Here is a 24,374-nt window from a genome sequence, read left to right as displayed (position 1 = left end):
TGACAAAGCCAAGCTAACTATTCCTAATCATATTATGCCTCTCCAAATGTTCATAAATCCTGCCTCTCAGGATCTTCTCCATCAACTTAACAAGAACTGAAGTAAGACTCACTGGTCTATAATTTCCTGGGCTATCTCTACTCCCTTTCTTAAATAAGGGAACAACATCTGCAACCCTCCAATCCTCTGGAACCTCTCCTGTCCCCATTGATGATGCAAAGATCATTGCCAGAGGCTCAGCAATCTCCTCCCTCGCCTCCCACAGTAGCCTGGGCTACATCTCGTCCTGTCCCGGAGACTTATCCAACTTGATGCTTTCCAAAAGCTTCAATACATCCTCTTTCATAATGTCTACATGCTCAAAATTTTCAATCTGCTGTAAATCAATCGCCAAGATCCTTTTCCATAGTGAATACTGAAGCCAAGTATTCATTAAGTACCTTTTCTATCTCCTCCGGTTCCATACACACTTTCCCACTGTCACACTTGATTGGTCCTATTCTCTCATGTCTTATCCTCTTGCTCTTCACATACTTGTAGAATGCCTTGGGGTTTTCTTTAGTCCTGTTCGCCAAGCCTTCTCATGGCCCCTTTCGGCTCTTCTAATTTCATTCTTAAGCTCCTTCCTGCTAGCCAAATAATCTTCTAGATCTCTATCATTACCTAGCTTTTTGAACCTTTCGTAAGCTTTTCTTTACTTCTTGACTAGATTTTCAACAGCCTTTGTACACCACGGTTCCTGTACCCTACCGTCTATTCCGTCTCTCTGGAGCGTACCTATGCAGAACGCCACGCAAATATTCCCTGAACATTTCCCACATTTCTGCTGTACATCTCCCTGAGAATATCTGTTACCAATTTATGCTTCCAACTTCCTGCCCGATAGCTTCATATTCCCCCTTACTCCAATTAAACGCTTTCCTAACTTGTCTCTTCCTATACCTCTCCAATGCAATGGTAAAGGAGATAGAATTGTGATCACTATCTCCAAAATGCTCTCCCACTGAGAGACCAGACACCTGACCAGGTTCATTTCCCAATACCAGATCAAGTACAGCCTGTCCTCTTGTAGGCTTATCTACATATTGTGTCAGGAGACCTTCCTGAACACACCTAACAAATTCCACCCCATCTGAACCCCTTGCTCTAAGGAGATGCCAATCAATATTTGGAAAATTACAATCTCCCACCACAACAACCCTGATGTTATTACACCTTTCCTGAATCTGTCTCTCTATCTCCTCCTCGATGTCTCTGTTATTATCAAGTGGTCTATAAAAACACACAGTAGAGTTATTGACCCCTTCCTGTTTCTAACTTCCACCCACAGAGACTCAGTAGACAATCCCTCCATGACTTAATCCTTTTCTGCAGCCGTGACACTATCTCTGATCAGCAGTGCTACATCCCCACCTCTTCTGCCTCCCTTCCTGCCCTTTCTGACACATCTAAAGCCTGGTACTCTAGTCTAAGTAACCATTCCTGCCCCTGAGCAATCCAAGTCTCTGTAATGGCCACACATCATAGCTCCAAGTACTGATCCACACTCTAAGCTCATCCACTTTGTTCATGAAGCTTCTTGCATTAAAATAGACACAACTCAAACCATCGGTCTGAGTGTATTCTCTGATTCAGGTATTCTCTCAATGCTGTTTTTGTTACATTGCACACATTATAATTTCATATTAATAGTATGTAATAATTTTTTCTGTTAAGTACACGAACAAGTGTAAGACAAAGACTGCCTACAGATCGAACATAAATTCAGAGTCGGAAATGTGATCCTATAAGACACTGGAGTAGAATTAGGCCATTTGGCCCATCAAGTCTGCTCCACCATTTCCCTCTCAACACCATTTTCCTGCTTTCTCCCCATATCCTCTCACACCTTGACCAATCAAGAAACTATAAACCTCTCCCTTAAGTGCACCCAGTGACCTGGCCTCCACAATCACCTGGGTCAACAAATTCCAGATTCACCACCCTCTGGCTAAAGAAATTCCTCCTCAGCTTCGTTCTAAAGGGACGTCCCTCTATTTTGAGATCACAAGCTATCTCATTATATAGTCCAAAATCCAAAAAAATCCAAAAGACCTCCAGCTCCAAGCATTTCAGATAAGGGTACTCAATCGATATTACAAATTGCTGAAATTACAATAGTTACCTTATTTTGTGCATCTTGCAGAATTTGCAAAAGTTCAGCTGCATACCCTTCTTCCAGGCACTGGCAGGCTGCCAACTGAAATAAGCTGTGATCTTCTTCTTTAAACTCTGTTTCAGGTAAATCTCGCTAAAAGAAGTAAAACAACTCTCTTACGTCGAACGTGAAACAATTGCAAACAATTTTAACCAATACCATCTCAATTGAAACATCTGCATATTACAAATATTTATTGCAATGTACACATAAATTAAGAAGCAGCAGGGCCAGAGTTGGGTATTTAACCTCTGGGCCCATTCAGCTATTTACTTGCTAAACTGTGATCCAACTCCACATACATTATCTTATCCCTTAATATATTTGATTAGCAAATGTCTATCAATTACAGATTTAACTGACCAGGCAATGATTTAGACTTGCAGTAAAGTCCTCAGTGCTCCTAACCTTCTGCGCATAAAATAGGTTTTCTTAGTATAACACCTACAAACCTTTGCTTTAATTTTTAGAATTATCCCCCCCCCCGCCCACTACTAGTCCAAGATGATACAACTAGTGAAAATCTCTATTTACCCTACCAGTTCCATTAAATGGTTTGAAACTTTGATCAAGTCACTCCTTAACATTCAAATCTCCAAAACACATGTGGCACAGTGGTGCAAGTGGTAGAGATGCTACCTCACAGGTCCAGGAACCCAGATTCAATCCTGACATCAGTCTATCTGACTTTTGCACCTTCTCTGTGTCACTTCAAGTAATAAAATTTCCTCCCATGCCCAATGAGACTGTGAACTGCCTTGGTGTGTAGATGAGTAGTAACATATGGGATGAAGTTGTTGGGAATTTGGGGAGAATGAATTCCAGAGAAATGAGATTATTCTGTCAGCTTACATAAATTTGATAACACTGAAATGGCCTCCTCCAATGCCATAAGGAAATAAGGAAACATAGACACAAGAGAGGGATTAAGCAAATCAGGCAGCATCAACAAGAGGGAAATAAACAGCCAACATTTCAGGCCTTCATCAGTTCATCAGAAATATAGTGCAATGCAAAATTAGTTTGTGTCATCTTACCTCTTAATTTAATCTTCACTGTCCAAGTACTATTCTGGAAAATTCATGTTACATCCCTTCCAATATATTCATAACGTGGTACATGCAAAACTACACAAAATATTTCTGGTGTGGTCTAGCCAGTTTTTAAACCAGGGTTACTGGATTGTAATTTATCCCCTGAAAGCAGGTCCAAAGTAAACTTTACGCTGTACAATAATCTCAAACCCAGTTAGATTTCCTCCTCATATTTCTGTGCTGTAGGCATTAATTTAAATTATATTACATTAGCAAAAAAATGTTAGGCAACCTGTAATTTATTTTCAAATATATTTCATTTATCCTTCAAAATGAAAAACTACAGCAATGTGAAATACTGTTTCTCAAGCAAATATATTGTAAATCAGCTATCACCTTTAATAGACACCTCTCTGTTATATCTATAGTTAAGTAGAACAAATGGATCAATTATTGTAAAAGAAATAAAGTTTTTACTGGATCTGTTGCCCAACCAACTGAGCACTATGCTTCAAATTTGTAAATATAACTAAAGGGAAGATATTGTAGATCAGCATTTCCAAGGAAGACTGCAATGTTGATAATCCACCATGCTCAAGACTTTGATGGTTCCATTTTATATCAGAGAATATGTACAATATACAACCTAAAATTCTTACTCTTCACAGACATCTATGAAACTGAAGAAAACCCCCAAAGAATGAACGACTGAAAGACATTAGAACCATAAATCCACCTCACCCCACTTGTTCCAGCAGAAAGCATCAGCCCCACCACCACCCACCATTCAAACAACAGCACAGCCCCTAAAGGGACCATCAAAAACCACTGTTCATTCCAACAGTTCAACATCCCACAGGCTCTCTCACTAACGAGGGAGAGAGAGGTATACTGCCAGATTTTCCAACTACTAGGTATTATTCCAATTAACACTCCAATACATTCTTAATTCATTTTTTAGATGTTAACTGGAATTATAACAAATTTTGCAGTGAACCAGATGTGTTTCCAAGGAGTGCAAGAACCAATAGCTTTATGAGTTTCAAGGGAGCACAAGAAACACACTCAGTGAGTCAGTGCTGAACCATCAGGATTTCTGGATAATGGATTATCAGTTTTACTGTTTATTCACTCATGTATGGAAAAAAAAGTACATAAAGGATAATTAAATGTACCAGTACTTACACATCTCCCGATTACTCCCTGCAGTTCTTTCAAAGCCATTTTGATGCTCCTTTCTATCCACACTTAAAACTGGAATATACAATAAAAAGTGTTTATATGGTGTCCTTCACATTGCTTGGCAAACATTACAAAGTACTTTTACACCCCAGTTGAAGAATGCTCAAGTATGGAGATGAGCTGCAGCCTTAGAAACATCTCAATCATGTATAATGACAGAAGATCCCACATTTGATTCACAGTCTATGCAGAGTCAGTATTTTTGGTGTTAACTGATTTTTGTCACCGTGCCATTTAATGAACTGAAATGGAACACTCTAGTTAATATACCACAAGCATTTACGTCATGAACTGAATTACAACTTTCTATCACATTGTGTCCTAATAGCTCCCTTACTTTCATTCATCAATGGGTGACAAGGAGAAAGGGCAGTTTAAGCAAAATGAAAACTAAACTTGTTATCTAAGTTAACTCATCTCCCTCCTGACAGTGTGGTGAATCCCACATGGTATGGCACTATCTACAAATCAGGAATTACGGTTTCAAAATTCCACTCTTTGCAAACTGACTGACATTGACTAAGGTTACACAGTCATCCTTATCTGTGATTTGAAATCAAGAACTATTAGAACCATAGAACATTACAGCACAGAAACAGGCCTTCTGGCCCTTCTTTGCTGTGCCGAACCATCTTTCTGCCTAGGCCCACTGACCTGCACCTGGACCATATCCCTCCATACACCTCTCATCCATGTACCTGTCCAAATTTTTCTTAAATGTGAGCCCGCATTTACCACTTCATCTGGCAGCTTATTCCACACTCCTACCACTCTCTGTGTGAAGAAGCCCCCCTTAATGTTCCCTTTAAACTTTTTCCCCTTCACCCTTAACCCACGTCCTCTGGTTTTTTTCTCCCCTAGCCTCAGTGGAAAAAGCCTGCTTGCATTCACTCTATCTATACCCATCATCATTTTATATACCTTTATCAAATCTCCCCTCATTCTGCTATGCTCCAGGGAATAAAGTCCTAACCTATTCAACCTTTCTCTGTAACTCAGTTTCTCAAGTCCTGGCAACATCCTTTTTTAGATTATTGTCATTTAGAAATGCATGCATTAAAAAAAATGATACAACGTTTCTCCAGAATGGTATCACAAGAAAACACAGGACAAACCAAGACTAAATCTGACAAAACCACATAATTATAACATATAGTTACAACAGTGCAAAGCAATAACATAATTTGATAAAGAGCAGACCATGGGCACGGTAAAAAAAAGTCTCAAAGTCCCGAGAGACTCATAATCTCATGCAGGCGGCAGAAGAGAGGAACTCTCCCTGCCATGAACCTCCAAGCGCTGCCAACTTGCCGATGCAGCACCATGGGAAGCACCTGACGCAGCGGACTCTGAGTCCGTCTGAAAACTTCGAGCCTCCGACACAGCCTCTCCGAGCACCATCCTCTGCCCAGCGCTTCGACCCTGCCCCGGCCGCCGAGCAACAAGCAAAGCCGAGGACTCGGGGCCTTCCCCTCCGGAGATTCTGGACCACACAGTAGCAGCAGCAGCGAAGCAGGCATTTCAGAAGTTTCACCAGATGTTCCTCCGTGCTCTCACTTCCGTCTCCATCAAATCAGGATTGTGCACGGCACCCTACTTGACAAATAACAGACATCCTCACCGGAGTGGCCGTTGTGAGTTGCGTCGCGCTGCCATCTTCTCCTCCCGAGATTTAAACCTTTTCTGCACTCTTGTAAACCTTCTCTGCACTCTTTCAACCTTATTAATATCCGTCCTGTAATTTGGTGACCAAAACTTGTCACAATAGTCCAAATTCGGCCTCACCAATGCCTTATACAACCTCACCATAACACTCCAACTCTTATACTCAATACTTCGATTGTAAACGTCGACTGGGCAAACAGAACTTGCAAACCCATCTCAACATCTTGGGAAATTGCGGCACTCATGTCACTAACGCGGCATCCACACCAAGATGAAGCTGTACCAGAGCTGTGTTCTGTCCACACTCTTTCAAGGGTCGGAATGCCGGCGCCTGACAGAGAACAACCTTGGTAAGCTGTCATCGTTCCACACCATGAGCTTCCGGAAGATCATCTGCATTTTCTGACCAAAAAAGATCTCCAATCACACCCTACTCCTAAGGTGTCACCAAGAGGACATGGCCACAGTCAACATGAGGAAACATTGGAGATGGATTGGGCAACTCCATCGTCAAGGCAGCACTTCACTGGACCCCTGAAGGACGGAGGAAACGTGGGAGACCAAAGACAACTTGGCGTTATACTGTACAGGCAGAAATGAGGACCCTGAACCACACCTGGGGCAAAATAGTGAAGGCGGCCGAGGACAGACAGAGATAGAGGGCCTTCATTGCTGCCCTGAACTCTACGGCATAACAGGCACTAGCTAGCTAGCTACATCACTATGGCAGTTGAAGCGAAACAAAACAAGCTGTTTAAAATCAACTTTTACACCTTGTGACTCAGTCCATGTGGGAAATGACCCATCAAGCAATTCTTAGAAACTCCAAGTGTTACATTTTGTAACTTCAAAACATTAAACTAATTCAAACGAAAACATGGGAGTCCAACATACAGGTCTAACTTCGAGCTTACTGTAAGCGAGGCATGCATGCATCCTGTGGTTGCGTGGTGACATATGCAATTCATATATACACAGTATACTATATAATACAACTACTATATAAAGACATCCACAGCATAGTACATAAAGCACTATGGACGAATTCTTACTCTTGTGGGATAATGTCATTCCTGACAAGGAGCATCAATTGGCTTGAATTTTCTAAATTGACTCTGCTCTCCTCAACTGATCAATGTGTTATCTCTAGATGATATCAGATGCAATCTCTAATGTGTAGGAGAGTGACCCAGTTCTGTCCTTAATCTTTCTGAGTACCCTCTTTTGATCACCAATGTAGTCCCTTGCCAGTACTGCTTGTCCAGGAGTGAAACAACAAAACTCCTTGTTTGAGGAGATGCACACATGAACAGAAGGGACGGCCCAGGAACAGCATAGTTGGTTGTGGAGTGTCTTGCATTTTGATATGCGAGGAAACTGGCAAGCTTCTGAATCTGTGCAAGTGTAGTGCATTCTGCTGACATTGCTCACAATGCATTCTTTAACTCTGAACAAACCTTTCCACCAAGCCATTTGTAGCTGGGTGGTACGATGCTGATATGTCTTATTCCATTCATTTTTCAGGAATGATTAAAACAGTTTCCTCTCAAACTGTGGTCCATTGTCACGAACTAAGTGTTCTGGAACACCAGTCCTTGGCAAGAGGCTTCTAAGTACATCAAGAGTGTGCAAGGCTGCAGTGGAGGCTATTGGGAACACTTCTAGCCATTTGGTAGCTGCTACCAAGAAATTTGTGCCCATGAATGGTCCAGCAAAATCCACGTGAACACTCTGCCAGGGCAATGCAGGCCATTCCCAGGGATGGAGAGTTACTCTTGGCATCTTCTGGATGTGTTGGCACCCCAAACAGTGCATGACAAGCTGATCCCAGGCCACCAGACAAAGCTTTGAGCCAACACTTTCATTTTAACAACGCCGAGGTATCAGCTTGTAGCTCCTCCAACACTTTAGTTTTCAGCTTGGATGGCACAACAATTCTCAATCCCCACATAAGGCAACCTGCAGCAAGGACAAGTTCATCATGGCGCTGGTAAAACTAGGGAAACTGGAGTTCCTGCTGCACATTCCAGCCATGTTTGGTGGCCATGTATACCTGAGACAGAGTGGGGTCTTTTCTGGATTGCTTTTGGATAATCTCTGCCGTTATAGGGAGACTTTTGATTTGCCTTAGGTAAAATACGTCAAGGGGAGTGTCTTTTTTAGTAAACTTTTTCCAGTACTTCCTTTTCCAAGGGTATATGGGACAATCCATTGGCATTTCCATAATTAGTAGTCCCCTTGAATCCAATCTTGTAATTGTGTCCTCTAAGAATCAGAACCCATCTCCGCATTTGTGCTGCTGCTGTTAGTGGTACACCCTTCTTTGGATTGAGAAAAGACACCACTAGTTGATCAGCACTGACGATAAACTCACTCCCTTACAAGTACTGGTTGAAATGATTTACACATCAAACCTGACTCAAGGCCTCCCTGTCAATCTTTGCATAATTTTTCTCTGCAACAATAAGGGAACGTGACACCTCAGTTATGGGGTGCTCATGTCCAACACTCATAACATGTGACGTGACTGCACCTGTACTATTAGGCGAGGCATCACAGGCAAGCTTCACTGGATGATGTGGATCATAACCTGTGAGAACAGTGTCTAATGTCACCATTTCCTTAACCCTTCTGAAAGCCATCTCACACTGCTTTGTCCATTGCCAATTCTTCCCGATCTGCAGTACAAGGTGTGGACCACAGTAGCCAGGTTTGGCTGGAACCTGTTATAGTAGTTGACAAATCCTAAAAAAAACACAACTATGATTGGGCCTGTGGCATCCACCACTGCTTGAATTTTCTCAGCACACTTGTGTAATCCATGTGCGTCAATCATGTGACCACAGTAAGCGATACTTAGGTTAAAGAATTCACACTTGTCATGTCGTGCTGTCAACCCATATCTTCTAATCTTTTCAACACTGTCTTGAGATTTTGGAGATGTTCCTCGTCATCCTTACCGGTAACAATGATGTCATGCAAGTAGCACCGTGCCTGGACAGCCTTGCAGCACCTGGTTCATTTCTATCAGAGTACAGGTGCAGATGCTACTACAGAAATAAGCATATTGTTTATGGTGAGGAACACTCTGGACTCTTCTTCCATCTCCATCTGCAAGTAGGCCTTAGCTAAGTCCACTTTGCCAAAGTGCTTTCCTCCAGAAAAATTTGCAAAGATATCCCCTAGCCTGGGCATAGGGTATTGATCTGTTTTCAGTACTGGATTGACGGTAACTTTAAAATCACCACAGGTTAGGACAAACCCATTCTTCTTGGCTGCTGGGACCACTGGCAGCGCCCATGGGCCCACTCAACCTTGTAAAGAATTCCTTCGGCCTCCATGCAATCTAGATCACTGGCTATTTTGTCTCAGATGGTTAAGGAGTTGAACGGGCTTTGTAAAACTTGGGTGCAGCATTTTCACTTAACACTATTTTACCCTTGATATGTTTGAGTTTTCCAATGCCATCCTTGAGCACTGCTCAGGCATCATCCAGTATCTTCCTTAATTTGCTTTCATATGGCTTCACTGTAGGGAATGTGGCATGCAAATATTGGATGGACCTCCAAATCAAGTTGTAGTTGTCTCAGCCAATCATGCCCCCAACAATGTTGGCCCTCCATGTGGATGTTGGTTGTGGAACTGCAGTTACAAATGTCATTCCCACATGAGTTATCTTTTCTCCAGTATCAGTTCTTCATTGGAATCTGCAGGCTTCAGTTTCATATCTTTGAAAAGCCTCTCAAACTCTTTTGTAGAATGACTGAAACAGCTGAACCATTGTCTCATTCCATTTTAATTAATTTACCATTCACTTCTGCTGTAAGCCATATTCCTTGTCTATTGTTAACATTTTTACATTAAAAATCTCAAGGTTAAAGTCCTGTGTCACTCTCATCATTATCAGACTTTTCATCAACAGTGCTTTTTGAAATTGCAATTTGAATTTTTAGCTTTTTCTCTTCTCTGTGCAGTCCATTTAATTTTATCTGCCTGACATGCTCTTTGTATGTGTCCTACTTTGTTGCATTTTTTCTGCAAGTTTTGCCTTTAAATCTGCATTGGTCTGGTGTTACCCTGCCACATCGGTAACACAATGTATTCAACCTGGCTGGTTTCTGTTCAGACATTGCAATTTTGTTCATGCCCACTTTCATTCCTGACTGCAACTCAATTGCATCTCTGTCTGCTGTTTCCATTGAAACTGCGATTTCAACTGCTCTTTCAGATCTAAGTTGTGCTTCAGTTAGGAACCATTTTTGAAAGGTGTTTTCTTGTAAGATTCCACAAACTAAATGATCTCTCAGTGCATCATTAAGTCCATTAGCGAACTGACAATATTCAATCTCTTCAATTCAACCACAAAGCTGAAATGGATTCCCCTTCCTTCTGATTCCGCTTATGAAACTTAAAGCATTCCGCAATCAACAATTGGCTTCAGTTCTAAGTGTTCCTGCATCACGTTAACAATATCAACAAAGCTCATATCTACTACTTTAGTTGGAGCAGTCAAACTTCAAAGCAAACTTTATGTCTTTAAACCCAATCCACTCAGCAAAATTGGCACTTTCTTCTCATTGTCTATTTCATTTGCTTCAAAATACTGTTCAATAGGTCAGTATACATGAGCCAATTACCCGTTGTGTAATGAAACTCGTCAATGTTTCCAATGTAGTCAGCCATTTATAATCCGGTAATTACTCTTTATGCCTTTTATTTAAACTCGCCCATTTTTCACTGTGCTTTTCTTTGATCTCGAATGTCTCACAGCGCTTGAATGGGTCAGTAGCCACCTCGGATTCGTTTTAAAGATGCCTTGTCGCCAATGTTATGTTTTGTAACTTCAAAACATTAAACTAATTCAAAAGAAGACATTCAATCCAATATGCAGTCCTAACTTCGAGCTTACTTTAAGTGAGGCGCACGCGTATCACATGGTAGCATGGTGATGCATTCAATTCACATAGTTATACATACAACTTAATGAATTATTTAAACGAACAAGAATGCTTAATCAACACACAAGATTACTAAAATAATACTTAAAAATTTAAATACACAGCACCAAACACATATATAAATGAGCAATTAGTTCTGAAAATGTTAGATTCACACAAAAAAAAAAATTGGAACTGCTGGGTGTGTATCAATATCTATTGAACATGACAGTCTCGTCTGAAAGATATTTACCATTTATTCTGACAAATGAATCAGAATCAGGTTTAATATCATAGGCATATGTCATGACAATTGCTAACTTTGCAGCAATTGTATATTGCAACTTTACAATGCAATACATAATATAGAAAAAACCTTAATTAGAGTATACATGTATATCAAATAGTTAAAGTTAAGTAGTGCAAAAACAGAAATAAAAAAGGTAGTGAGGCAGTGTTCGTGCTTTCAATGTTCATTCAGGATTGGATGGCAGAGGAAAAGAAGCTGTTCCTGAATCACTGAGTGTGTGCCTTCAGGCTTCTGTATCTCCTTCCTGATGGTAAGAGTGACATGAGGCCATGCCGTGGGTGGTGGGGATCCACAATGATGAACTCTGCCTCTTCCAACATTAAAAAAAATCCATTTTTGAACAGAAAGCATCTTGCTCCAAGATTTGCCTGCTGCCTGTCTCCTGGTTTCAATTATCGGTTAAAAGACAATTTTTTGCCCTGAAATATAAAAGACAGCTACACTGATTTCAATCCCTGTCAACAATCTGCCAAGTCATAAGCGTTATTGCTGACAGCATACTAAATGGTGCCATGCTGAGCTTTGGTCACCCTATTATAGAAAACACAGTTAATCTGAGACGAGTGCATAAAAGATTTACGAGAATGTTGCCAGGATTGGGGGGCCTGAGTTATAGAAAGAGGTTGAACAAGTTCGTGTCTATGCCGTGAAATGTAAGATAATGAGTTGCAACCTTATACGAGGGGTGACTGATAAGTTCGTGGCATAAAGTAGAAGGAGTCAATTTTAGAAAACCTAGCACATTTATTTTTCAACATAGTCTCCTCCTACATTTACACACTTAGTCCAGTGGTCGTGGAGCATATGGATCTCAGAACCTCAGAAAGTGGTCCACAGCAGGGGTGATTGATAAGCTCATGGCCTAAGGTAGAAAGAGATGAGTTTATACACCTCTCATTACATGCACGTGCAGGGCAACTCTTTCAGTGATAATGCAGAAAGTTTGAAGTTAATAACTCATCTTCTTCTACTTTAGGCCATGAATTTATCAATCACCCCTGATGAGTTATTAACTTCAGAGAGGGCAAGGTCAGAAGGGATGGTGAAGACACAGCAAGGGTTGGGGCTGGGGTCAGAGGAGGGTAAAGAGTGGGAGGTCTCAGGAGGGAGAGGGGGGTTGGGATGTTCAGGGAGAGCGGAGTTAGGGGAGGATGAGGGATCCGAGGAATGGAGGGGGGATGAGGAGTAGAGGGAAGGCTGGGAGTAGTGGAGAGGAAAGAGAGTAGTGGAGGAATAAGATGGGCGGTAGGACCCAGCGGCAGTAACAGCGGTCCCGGTCTGGAGAGGGTCAGGACCTCGGTCCGAGCTGGATCTGGAGCTGGGGGTGGCAGAGCCTGCGGCCTGCAGGGCCCCAGAACTGAGGTCCGAGTCGGAAGCGAGTGAGTCTATGGCCCGCCAGGGGCTGGTGCCCATGTCCGGGAGGCCGTGGTTCCAGTCGGGGTCAGAGTCAGAGGTGGATAGGTCTTCGGACTGCCGAAGGTCTGAGAAGTCGAGGTCCAAGGGGTCGGGATTAGGGCTGGAGCCGGTCGTCGTCGTGGGCTCCAGGCGGGCAAGCTTGTGGTCCTTCTCGGACGCGAGAAAGGAGAAGAAATGACAGTTGGAGCCGTGAATCCGGCGGAGAATGAAGTGTTGGAGAGGTCCATGGCAGACGGTAGAGAGCGAGGCCCCGAGTGGTGGCAGAGAAAGGGACAGGGCCCATAGGAATCTCCGCATGGCACTGAGTGTGGCGTGGAGAATCCGGCGGGAGCAGCGGCCAATAAAATAGAGATACTTGGGATCCTCACTGGGCCCCAACTGGGAGGCCTGGAACCGGAGCCGGAATCCCTGCGGTACAAGATGGTGGCGGAGACACGTTCCCAGGAAGGAGATGTGGCTGTGGTAGCGGGTCTAGGTCAGGAAGTGGTCTAAGAGTCAAGAGAGAGGCGGAGATCACAAAGGGGGAGCAGTGAGATAGGGTCTCACTGAGCTCCCGTCAAAGAGAAGATTTAAACTTCTTCAGGGTAGACATACCTCGAAGAGACTCCACAACGGAGTAGCAATAGAAATTGTCCCTGAGTCTGCAGCTACACACTTTCACATTTTTGTATTTTACTGTCATTGAGGGAGGGCGCAAATGGGCTAGAAGGAAGAATGTCCAGAGTGAATGGGGACCTTAATTAGGCTAACTGCTTTACCTAGGCAATGAGAAGTGCAGACAGAGTCCATGGAGGTAACTGGTTTCTGTGATATACTAAGCTGTGTACATAATGCTATGCACACATCAGAACAGGATGATTTCTGTGCATCATTAAAAATTGGTGAGGGCCAAAGAGGTCATGACAAATTTCTTTAGCCTCCTGAGGAGGTAGAGACACTGGCAAGCTTTCTTGGCTGTGGTGCCAATGTGCTCATAACTAAGAATTTGAAGTTCTGGCTCTCTCAACCACAGGACCATTGATGTAAACAGCAACATGTGCACTGCTCTCCCTCCTGAAGTTAATAACCAACTCTTTTGTTGACATTGAGGTTGTCATGATTACATCACCATCCTATACTCCAACTCAAAGTTGAGATATGACCCTCTACAGTGGTATCATCTGCAACCTTGTAGACAGAAGTAATGCAGAATCTAGCCATGCAGTCATCAGTGCATAGAGAGAAGAGCATACAAAATTTAAATCATCTTTCATGAAATCCCTTTCAGAGAAAAGATCTGTTCATGAAACTTTAACTCCCAAACACGGGAATATCTGGAGATACTGCAAATCCAAATCCTGATGAAGGGTCTCGGCCCGAATCGTCGACTGTTTACTCTTTTCCATAGATGCCGCCTGGCCTACTGAGTTTCTCCAGCATTGTACGTGTTGCCATGAAACTATTTCTCTTTCCAATGATGCTGCCCGACTTGCGGGGTGTTTCCAGCATATTCTGGGTTTATTACTAATCTCCAACATCTGCAGCTGTTTCTTTCACTAAATATGACAAGTTGTACAGAAAGTATTTATCCCTTATTGAGCATTTAGTAGCGTAGAGAATGGGACCATTAGTTAGTCAGGAAGCACGATCTGCAAATGCCACATAAGTACTGCTATCAATAGAGATTTATTTTATATTTCAGCGTAAATCGATACGATTTTAAGCCACAGCTGACACGGGACCGAAGCAACTCGTGCGCAGTCACTAAGAAATGGCTGCACTTTCACCGCCCCGATCCAAGTGAAGGGGCAGCCACACGCGAACCGCCGATGGCCTCGCCCACCTCTCACACTGCCCGGTCTCCCCGCAATGTCACCGGGAACGCAGACTCCCCTACCTTCCCAACGGAGCGGCGCCTCCAGCCCGCTCGCTCGCCGGCACACATGCGCGATCCCAGCCGCCCGCGCACGCGCACACTCACGCAATGCCGGGGGCGGGGCCTGGGGGAGGGGCGGGGCCTTCAGTCACGTGGGACCCCCACACACCCCGGTCTATTTCCCCGCCCCAAAATATCACCAAGCGTCAAGTCAAAATGCCGGAGGAACTCAGCCGGCCAGGCAGCGGCTGATAGCATTTTGTATGCGTCGCTTGGATTTCCAGCATCTGTACATTTCCCTCGTTTACCAAATGTAAATTACAAGGTTGTAAACAAAAGATATTTACAGATGCTGGAAATATTGAACAACACACTCACATAAAATGCTGGAAAGTAGCATAAACTGTCTTTTCCATTGCCGTACCTGAACAACAAGGTCTGAAATGCTGGAAGAGCTCAGAGGGTCCTGCATTTACAAAGCGGTATAAACTGTGTTTCTATAAACTTTAATTAAAAGTAAATAAAGGTGATAACACTGCTGAATAGATTAACCAAATGACATTTAAAATGTAACAAGTTTTGAACTTTTTTTCCCCTTTTTCAAGTAATAAGGTTTATTTTTGTAAAAGAAAACAACCAGCCAAGCAGTATTCGGAAACAGGCCAGTTAATGTTTTAGTTCTAAGGAAAGATCACTGGCCCCAAAATCGGGGGACAGTCACTGAGATAAAACATTAACTACGTTCTCTTTCCACAGGTGTCAGATTTGAATGTGCAGCAACACGAGAAGACACTGCGAATAGCGGACTCTGCCCATGGGCACATTCCTCCCATCATCAGTAGTATCTACAAGAAGTGCTGCCTCCAGAAGGCAACATCCATCAAAGACCCCCACCATTGGGGCCGTCCCATCCTTTCGTAACTACCATTGGGCAGGAGGTTTGGAAGCCTAAAGTCCTACACCTCCAGGGTCCCTTAAGTCCCACACCTCCAGGTTCCCTTCAACCTAATGTGGGACAGGAACTTGAACATAATACTCTTGGACTCAAAAGGGGAAGTGCTACCAACCCACAGTTGATGCTTGAACTTCAGAAAAATATTGATTTATATAGGATCTTTCATCATCTTGTGTCATTCCAAATGCTTTAGAACCAATGAAGGACTTTTATAGAGTCATCATTATTGTAATGTGGGAATCTAGTCAACAAGTTTGAACACTGCAAGCTCCCACAGATGACAATGTGATACGAATCAGATAATCTGCTCACAGAATATATCCAACGCAAATAAAAAATAATTTCTGAAGTCCTACATAATGTTTAATGCGAGCCCTTCAACATTTATCGTCCTGTATTTTTGTTCTTAACATCAAAATTGAAAACAATACACCATAGCACATTAGAAGCACAGAAATAGTTGTTCTACAAACTCTAGCACATGTCATAGACTACATTCTGAAAACATTCATCTCTTTCTTATTGACTCCACCCACAGAAAAAAGTTTTCTTACTAACAGAGAAGTTAAATCAATGGATAATGAACTAATTAAATAAAATGTCAGAATACGTAAACTCCCGGTAAATTTGTGATAACCTAATAGATCAGTCATAGAACAGCTACTTTCCCCAAGCAGTGAGGCTGTTCAACATCTCCAACCACTAACCCACCCCTCTACACCCCCAGCCACCACTACTTTATCATCTTTTGTCAGTCATCTTATATACTGTGCCTAGTGTCACTTTATGGACATAAAATCATATGTATATAATCTATTCATATCTATTGTGCTTTTTATTATTGTGTTCTTTAAGTTATATGTCTCTATCAAAGGAAGTGTAAGGTGCTCCTTCCCTCCACTGGCCTGCAGGTCACCATTGGGCAAGGTGTACCACCTGCTTAGCCCCTGATCAGGGTCATGAGAAGACATGAGAGCAGGTGGTGGATGGTCATATGCATATCACAAGCCCAGGTTATGAGACCACTGACAACAGGCAATCTCTGAAGAGTATTGATAATGGCTGGGGTCACCCGTCTTGTAAAGACACTGCCCGGAAGATAGCAATGGCAAAACACTTCTGTAGAAAATTTTGCCAAGATCAATCATGGTCATAAAAACCATGATTGAACATAGAACAGTACAGCACAGTACAGGCCCTTCGGCCCACAATGTTGCACCAACCCTTAAACCCTGCCTCCCATATAACCACCCCCCACCTTAAATTCCTCCATATACCTGTCTAGTAGTCTCTTAAATTTCACTAGCGTATCTGCCTCCACCACTGACTCAAGCAGTGCACTCCATGCACCAACCACTCTCTGAGTTAAAAACCTTCCTCTAATATCCCCCTTGAACTTCCCACCCCTTACCTTAAAGCCATGTCCTCTTGTATTGAGCAGTGGTGCCCTGGGGAAGAGGCGCTGGCTATCCACTCTATCTATTCCTCTTATTATCTTGTACACCTCTATCATGTCTCCTCTCATCCTCCTTCTATCCAAAGAGTAAAGCCCTAGCTCCCTTAATTTCTGATCAGAATGCATACTCTCTAAACCAGGCAGCATCCTGGTAAATCTCCTCTGTACCCTTTCCAATGCTTCCAAATCCTTCCTATAGTGAGGTGACCAGAACTGGACACAGTACTCCAAGTGTGGCCTAACCAGAGTTTTATAGAGCTGCATCATTACATCGCAGGAGTGATTGATAAGTTCTACACTATCTACAACACCACCAACCTTTGTGTTGTCTGCAAACTTGTCAACCCACCCTTCTACCCCGACATCCAGGTCGTTAATAAAAATCACGAAAAGTAGAGGTCCCAGAACCGATCCTTGTGGGACACCACTAGTCACAACCCTCCAATCTGAATGTACTCCCTCCACAAAACCCTCTGCCTTCTGCAGGCAAGCCAATTCTGAATCCACCTGGCCAAACTTCCCTGGATCCCATACCTTCTGACTTTCTAAATAAGCCTACCATGTGGAACCTTGTCAAATGCCTTACTAAAATCCATGTAGATCACATCCACTGCACTACTCTCATCTATATGCCTGGTCACCTCCTCAAAGAACTCTATCAGGCTTGTTAGACATGATCTGCCCTTCACAAAGCCATGCTGACTGTCCCTGATCAGACCATGATTCTCTAAATGCCCAGAGATTCTATCTTTAAGAATCTTTTCCAACAGCTTTCCCACCACAGACGTAAGGCTTACTGGTCTATAATTACCCGGACTATCCCTACTACCTTTTTTGAACAAGGGGACAACATTCACCTCCCTCCAGTCCTCCAGTACCATTCCTAGCCAGAGGCTTAACAATCTCTTCCCTCGCCTCGTGGAGTAACCTGGGGAATATTCCGACAGGCCCGGGAACTTATCTGTCCTAATGTATTTTAACAACTCCAACACGTCCTCTCCCTTAATATTAACATGCTCCAGAACATCAACCTCACTCATATTGTCCTCATCATCATCAAGTTCCCTCTCATTGGTGAATACCAAAGAGAAGTATTCATTGAGGACCTCGCTCACTTCCACAGCCTCCAGGCACATCTTCCCACCTTTATCTCTAATCGGTCCTACCTTCACTCCTGTCATCCTTTTGTTCTTCACATAATTGAAGAATGCCTTGAGGTTTTCCTTTACCTTACTCGCCAAGGCCTTCTCATGCCCCCTTCTTGCTCTTCTCAGCCCCTTCTTAAGCTCCTTTCTTGCTACCCTATATTCCTCAATAGACCCATCTGATCCTTGCTTCCTAAACCTCATGTATGCTGCCTTCTTCCACCTGACTAGATTTTCCACCTCACTTGGCACCCATGGTTCCTTCACCCTACCATTCATTATCATCCTCACCGGGACAAATTTATCCCTAACATCCTGCAAGAGATTCCTAAACATCGATCACATGTCCATAGTACATTTCCCTGAAAAAACATCATCTCAATTCACACCCGCAAGTTCTAGCCTCATAGCCTCATAATTTGCCCTTCCCCAATTAAAAATTTTCCTGTCCTCTCTGATTCTATCCTTTTCCATGATAATGCTTAGGTCATACAACACGGCACGGCACATAATGATGATGATTAACTTACTGTGTTTTGTTTGTGCTGTATCGGAGCCAAAGTAATAATTATTTTGTTCTCCTTTACACTTGTGTATTGGAAATTACATTAAACAATCTTCAATACATGATCATGTACTATATTAGTAAACTGGCTGTAAGCTAGAAAGCTACTTAATATCTCGGACCTTTGAAAATACCTAACAGCTGCTAGAGATCATTACTAAGTAATAAGAATTAAGCTTTGTTCCTAACATTATGTGATTCTCTAGAATGTTAAATTTAGGTACCTCATTTATTAAATAGATAGACAAAAAATACTAATTAATAATAAATGCTATTTGCAATTTGACCTCATATAATCCCTTTATTTCTAAGAAGATTATTGCTAATGTGGACATAGGTTTTTATGATACTTTGTAGCATTTTACAATGCAAACGTATGTTTTACTCTTTTCTGCAACCTAAGCATTACTAATATGAACACAGATTATTTGTTAAACGTCTTTTGGCACAATCGTGCATACCTTTCTTCAGTGAGTGAATTCTGTTCTGGAACAATAAACAAAATTGTATTCAAATTGTCATATCCAATCCATGATCAAATAACACGTCAGCCTATTTTTACCTACCCTAATGCCTGGAATTGGCGATTTGATCCCTTATTGTTTCATGGTACCTTCTCTGACTGGCATACTAGTGGCATCCTTCGGAGAAGATAATTGTAGGAGATCTTATCTCGTCCAATTCATTAATTGGATATTCAGTTTAAGAATAAGTAAGCCAGCGTCAGTGTCCTCTGCTAGCCTATCGGCGAGGCTCTACTCGGCTGCCAAGAAAAAGAAGGAAAGTCAGATACAGAGAAGGTGAATGTAAAAGAGTGGAAATTGACAACCAGGGTCAAGCATTTTGCGTGTGTGTGCAAGGAGCAGCACCATATGTTACGTGAACTCCGACTCTCTCTTTCCATGAAGGCTTCCTGGACAAGAGTGAGGAATAAACATCGACCAAACTCCAGGCTCTTTTTCGAAATAATCCAATTTGTTATGAATGATTTCAATCAATTACATATCACTGTAAATTTAAACATCACTAATCAGATGACATACAGCATGCTAAATAACAATCAACTCAAGGGCCGAATGGTCTACTTCTGCACCTATTGTCTAGAACTCATAGAGTCCGCCTTCGGATGGAGCGAACCCTCTCCACCGTCCTCCACTGGCTGCGCGACTTTCGGGCCCGGCGGCTGCCGTAGGTCAAAGGTCGGTGAAGCCGGCATGGAGGAAGGGGGACGGCGGAGTGCGGGCCGGAGACGGTCGAAGGGCGCGACCACCGCGCGGTCCGCCTCACCGGGGCGCGCCACGCGGAGCGGCGAGGAGGCACGGAAAAGGCGAGTGCGCGTTTGCGTTCGGTCCCGCTCCCGTGATCAGTGCGCGGGCACGTCGCCCCGTGGCTCGTTACTCACTGAGGGGGTTCCCACGTCCAGCTTGAGGAGGTGGAGTGACTGAGTGTGGGTTTGGGAACGGGGAGGGAAAGACGACGAGGATGAAGAAATCTGAAAGTGGGTTTGGGGAAGGAGAGGTGAGAGAAGAGGAGGGGGAAACAGTATGGGTTTTTTTTGGGGGGGGGAGGAGAGAGAGAGAAAGATGAGAGTGAGCCCAGGAAGGGAACAGAGAGATTTGGTCTAGAGAAGGGAGAAAGAGGAGATGGAGGGGGAGTATCATAGAATCGTAAAACATGGAAATATCCAGTTAAGGTGTGCATGCAACCTAGTCAGAATATCTCTGTGTTGGTCTGTGTTTCTTTTAAAGTTTCCTATCCATGAACCTCCTCAAACAACCCTAACCCTAATTGTTGCAATTATACCTACCTCTACTACTTCCTCTGGTAGTTATTTTTTTCTATAAACCCATCACCACTGTGGGAAAAAGTTGTCCCTTCAGTTCTATGGCTGATCAGAAGTTGCTGGCCATGAAGTGCTGGAACGTGTGCTGGTGCTCCAATTTGCTTCCACATTCCAAAAGCAACCAGATAGTAGGTTACTTGGTCATTGTAAATTGTCCTGTGTTTAGTCTAGGGGTCAATAGGTGAGTTTCTGGGCTGTACGGCTTGTTGGACCGGAAGGGCCTGTTCCATGCTGTATCCATAAAATAAGAATACATTTATGCAAGTTTGTGTGCTTCATATTGGTTATAAAATTGATAGAGTCATTCACCGTGGGCCCTTCGCACCAACACATTCATGTCTTGCCACCCAAGATGTCTGTCCAAACTGCCTGCACTGGTCCAGAAATGCCAAAACCTTATAAATCCATGCCTGAATGCCTTCTAAGTATTGTAACTGTACCCATTTCTACAGTTTTATTTGGCAGTTGTTCCGTATCCCTACCATTCTCTGAGTGAGAAGGTTTCCCTTCAGGTCCCTTTTAAGTCTTTCCCCCTCACAAAACTTTATTCTTTAGTTTTAGTCTTCCCTATCTTTGGAAAAAGTCTGTGACAATTCACTTTGTCCATATCCCTCATGATTTGACATACCTCCTCCCTCAGCCTCCTGCAGTCCAGGGAAAAGAGACCCAGCATTTTATAACTCAAACCCTTCTGATCCAATGTCACCCTCGTGAATCTTTTCCTATAACTGCATGATCAGAACTGCACATAATCCAAGGGTGGTCTCACCAACATCTTTTACAGTTGCAACACGACCTCTTAACTCTTGGACTCATTGTCCTGACCAATGAAGACAAGTGTGCCAATTGCTGTCTTCACAACCCTGCCTCCATGTGTCACCACTTTCAGGGAATTATGTACCAGTATCCCTCATTCTCACTGTTCTGTAACGTTCCCCACAGCTCTACCATTTACTGTACAGGTACTTCTCTGGTTTAACTGACCAACATGCAATACCTCACACTCATCCAGGTTAAATTCCATCTGGCCCACTTGCACAGTTCACCTACATCCTGTTGTAATCTTAGATAACCTTTTTCACTGTTCACTAGATCACCAGTTTTGATGCCATCCACAAGTTTACTAAACATGTTAAAGTTCAAAGTAAATTTATTAACAACATTGTGAAGCTGCTTTGAATCAGTGAACTGGGTCTGAATGAGTACGCCATGGCTGTCACTGACTTCAATAAAACCTGTGGATGAGTAAAGCTGTGGATGAACTGGGAGGTTTGTAATCTGCTGAGGGCTAGATCTGTGGCAATTAAGTCTCGTGACCTAAGTCTGTACAAGAAAACTAGGTATGACTTCTTCAGGGCTATTTCAGGAGCTAGGGAACAATTCTGGATGATGTTGGAGGCAAAATTGGATATACATCAACTCTGGCAGGGTTTGCAAGCCATTGCTTCTTACAAAGCGAAACCCACCGTCGTGAATGGCAGTGATGCTTCACTCTCAGGCGAGCTCAATGCCTTCTTATGCTCGCTTTGAAAGGGAGACTAAAGCTACAGCTATGAGGATCCCTGCAGTACCTGGTGACCCTGTGATCTCTCTCAGAGGTCGACGCCAGGCTTTCTTTCAGGAGGGTGAACCCTCACAAGGTGATAGGCCCTAATGGAGTACCTGCCAAGGCTCTGAAAACCTGTGCCAACCAACTGGTGGGGGTGTTTAATGACATTTTCAGTCTCTCACTGCTACAGTCAGAAGTTCCCACTGGCTTTGAAAGGACAACAATTATACCAGTGCCCAAGAAGAGCAATGTGAGCTGCCTTAACAATTATCATCCAGTAGCACTCATGTCTACGGTGATGAAGCGCTTTGAGAGGTTGGTTATAGCTAGAATCAACTCCAGTCTCAGTAAGGACCTGGGCTCACTGCAATTTGTTTATCGCCACAATAGGTCTACGGTGGATGCAAGCTCATTGGCTCTTCACATGGCCTTGGATCACCTGGACAATACAAATACCTATGTCAGGATGCTGTTTATTGACTACAGCTCAGTGTTTTAACACCATCATTCTTACAGTTCTGATTGAAAAGCTCCAGAATTTGGGCCTCTGTACCTCCCTCTGCAACTGGATCCTTGACTTCCTAAGCAGAAGACCACAATCTGCGCAGACTGGAAATGACATCTCCACCTCACTGACAATCAACACTGATGCATCTCAGGGTGTGTGCTTAACCCACTGCTCTACTCTCTCTCCACCCATGACTGTGTGGCTAGGCACAGCTCAAATGCCATCTGTAAATTTGTTGATGATACAACCATTACTGCAGGATCTCAGATGGAGATGAGAAGGAGCGAGATGTATCAGCTAGTGAAGTGGTGTCACAGCAACAACCTCGTACTTAACATCAGTAAGACCAAAACATTGGTTGTAGACTTCAGAAACGGTGAGACAAGGAAACACACACCAATCCTCATAGAGGGATCAAAAGTGGAGAGAGTGAGCAATTTCAAGTTCCTAGGTGTCAGTATTTCTGAGGATCTAACCTGGACCCAACATATTGATGCAGCTATAAAGAAGGCAAGACATCAGCTATATTTCATTAGGACTTTGAGGAGATTTAGTATGTCACCTAAGACACTTGCAAGTTTCTACAGACGTACCATGGAGAGCATTCTAACTGGCTGCATCACTGTCTGGTGTGGGGCGGGGGGGTGGGGCACTACTGCACAGGATCAAACTAAGCTGCAGAGAGTTGTAAACTTCCATCCATCATGGGCACTAGCCTTCATACATAGACATAGAACATAGAATAGTACAGCACAGTACAGGCCCTTCGGCCCACAATATTGTGCCGACCCTCAAACCCTGCCTCCCATATAAGCCCCCACCTTAAATTCCTCCATATACCTGTCTAGTAGTCTCTGAAACTTCACCAGTGTATCTGCCTCCACCACTGACTCAGGCAGTGCATTCCACGCACCAACCACTCTCTGAGTAAAAAACCTTCCTCTAATATCCCCCTTGAACTTCCCACCCCTTACCTTAAAGCCATGTCCTCTTGTATTGAGCAGTGGTGACCTGGGGAAGAGGCGCTGGCTATACACTGGGTCTATTCCTCTTATTATCTTGTACACCTCTATCATGTCTCCTCTCATCCCCCTTCTCTCCAAAAGGCAGCAACCATCATTAAGAACCTCCACCATCCAGGACATGCTCTCTTCTCATTGTTACCATTGCTGCAAAGTTTTACAAATTCCGCGACATATGCTGGTGATATTAAACCCGATTCTGATTCTGAGGTGATTAATATAAATGACAACAGTGGACCCAGTTAATCCCTGCAGCACACTATCGGTCATCAGTGTCCAATATGAATGACAACTCTCCACTACCACCCTATGCCTCCTTCCAATTTTGTATCCAATTGGTTACAAAGATCCTATGTGATCAAACCTGCCAGAATAGTCTAGCATGTGAGAAGTTTTAAAAGGGCTTGCTAAAGCCCATATAGACTACATGTACCACCCTGCCCTCATCAATCTTCTTCATTATCTCCTCAAAACACTCAAATTGGTATGATATCCCATGCACAAAGCCTTGCTGACCATCATTTGTCAGTTCCTGCGTTTCCAAATGCTGGTAGACCATATCCCTCAGAATCCCTTTTGGAACTTTCTTACCCTTGACGATGGCTTTCCGGCTTATAGTTCCCTGGCTTGCTCTTGCAATTAATTTTTAATTAAAGGTAAAAATTTAATTCCCCT

The 24,374-nt window shown here is 43.2% G+C and overlaps 2 protein-coding genes across 5 annotated transcripts in view; one reads left to right on the top strand and one right to left on the bottom strand.

The window, feature by feature from the left end:
* The window catches only part of glmna (glomulin, FKBP associated protein a), a 56,558-nt gene extending 36,578 nt beyond the window's left edge, over positions 1 to 19,980 (bottom strand). Inside the window, exons 1-4 of one of the 2 annotated variants that reach the window (XM_063064659.1) lie at positions 19,871 to 19,980; positions 19,344 to 19,540; positions 4,417 to 4,485; positions 2,165 to 2,290 (exon numbers count right to left, since the gene is read on the bottom strand). In XM_063064659.1, the coding sequence (XP_062920729.1) occupies positions 2,165 to 2,290; positions 4,417 to 4,455 (165 nt within the window). In that variant the 5' untranslated portion in view covers positions 4,456 to 4,485; positions 19,344 to 19,540; positions 19,871 to 19,980. Of the gene's footprint in view, positions 1 to 2,164; positions 2,291 to 4,416; positions 4,486 to 14,677; positions 14,767 to 19,343; positions 19,541 to 19,870 lie in introns of those variants that run through there. The other variant, XM_063064658.1, reaches the window with a different exon arrangement.
* rpap2 (RNA polymerase II associated protein 2) overlaps positions 19,783 to 24,374 on the top strand; it is a 124,708-nt gene continuing 120,116 nt past the window's right edge. The window contains exon 1 of one of the 3 annotated variants that reach the window (XM_063064655.1): positions 19,783 to 20,104. In XM_063064655.1, the coding sequence (XP_062920725.1) occupies positions 19,812 to 20,104 (293 nt within the window). In that variant the 5' untranslated portion in view covers positions 19,783 to 19,811. Of the gene's footprint in view, positions 20,105 to 22,601; positions 22,830 to 23,164; positions 23,188 to 24,374 lie in introns of those variants that run through there. The other 2 variants (XM_063064657.1, XM_063064656.1) reach the window with 2 other exon arrangements.

The sequence above is a fragment of the Mobula hypostoma genome, chromosome 12 (assembly GCF_963921235.1).
Source record: "Mobula hypostoma chromosome 12, sMobHyp1.1, whole genome shotgun sequence".
NCBI lineage: Eukaryota > Metazoa > Chordata > Chondrichthyes > Myliobatiformes > Myliobatidae > Mobula > Mobula hypostoma.
Note: the sequence above shows the minus strand (reverse complement) of the source record. Positions and strands in the feature narration are given on the sequence as shown.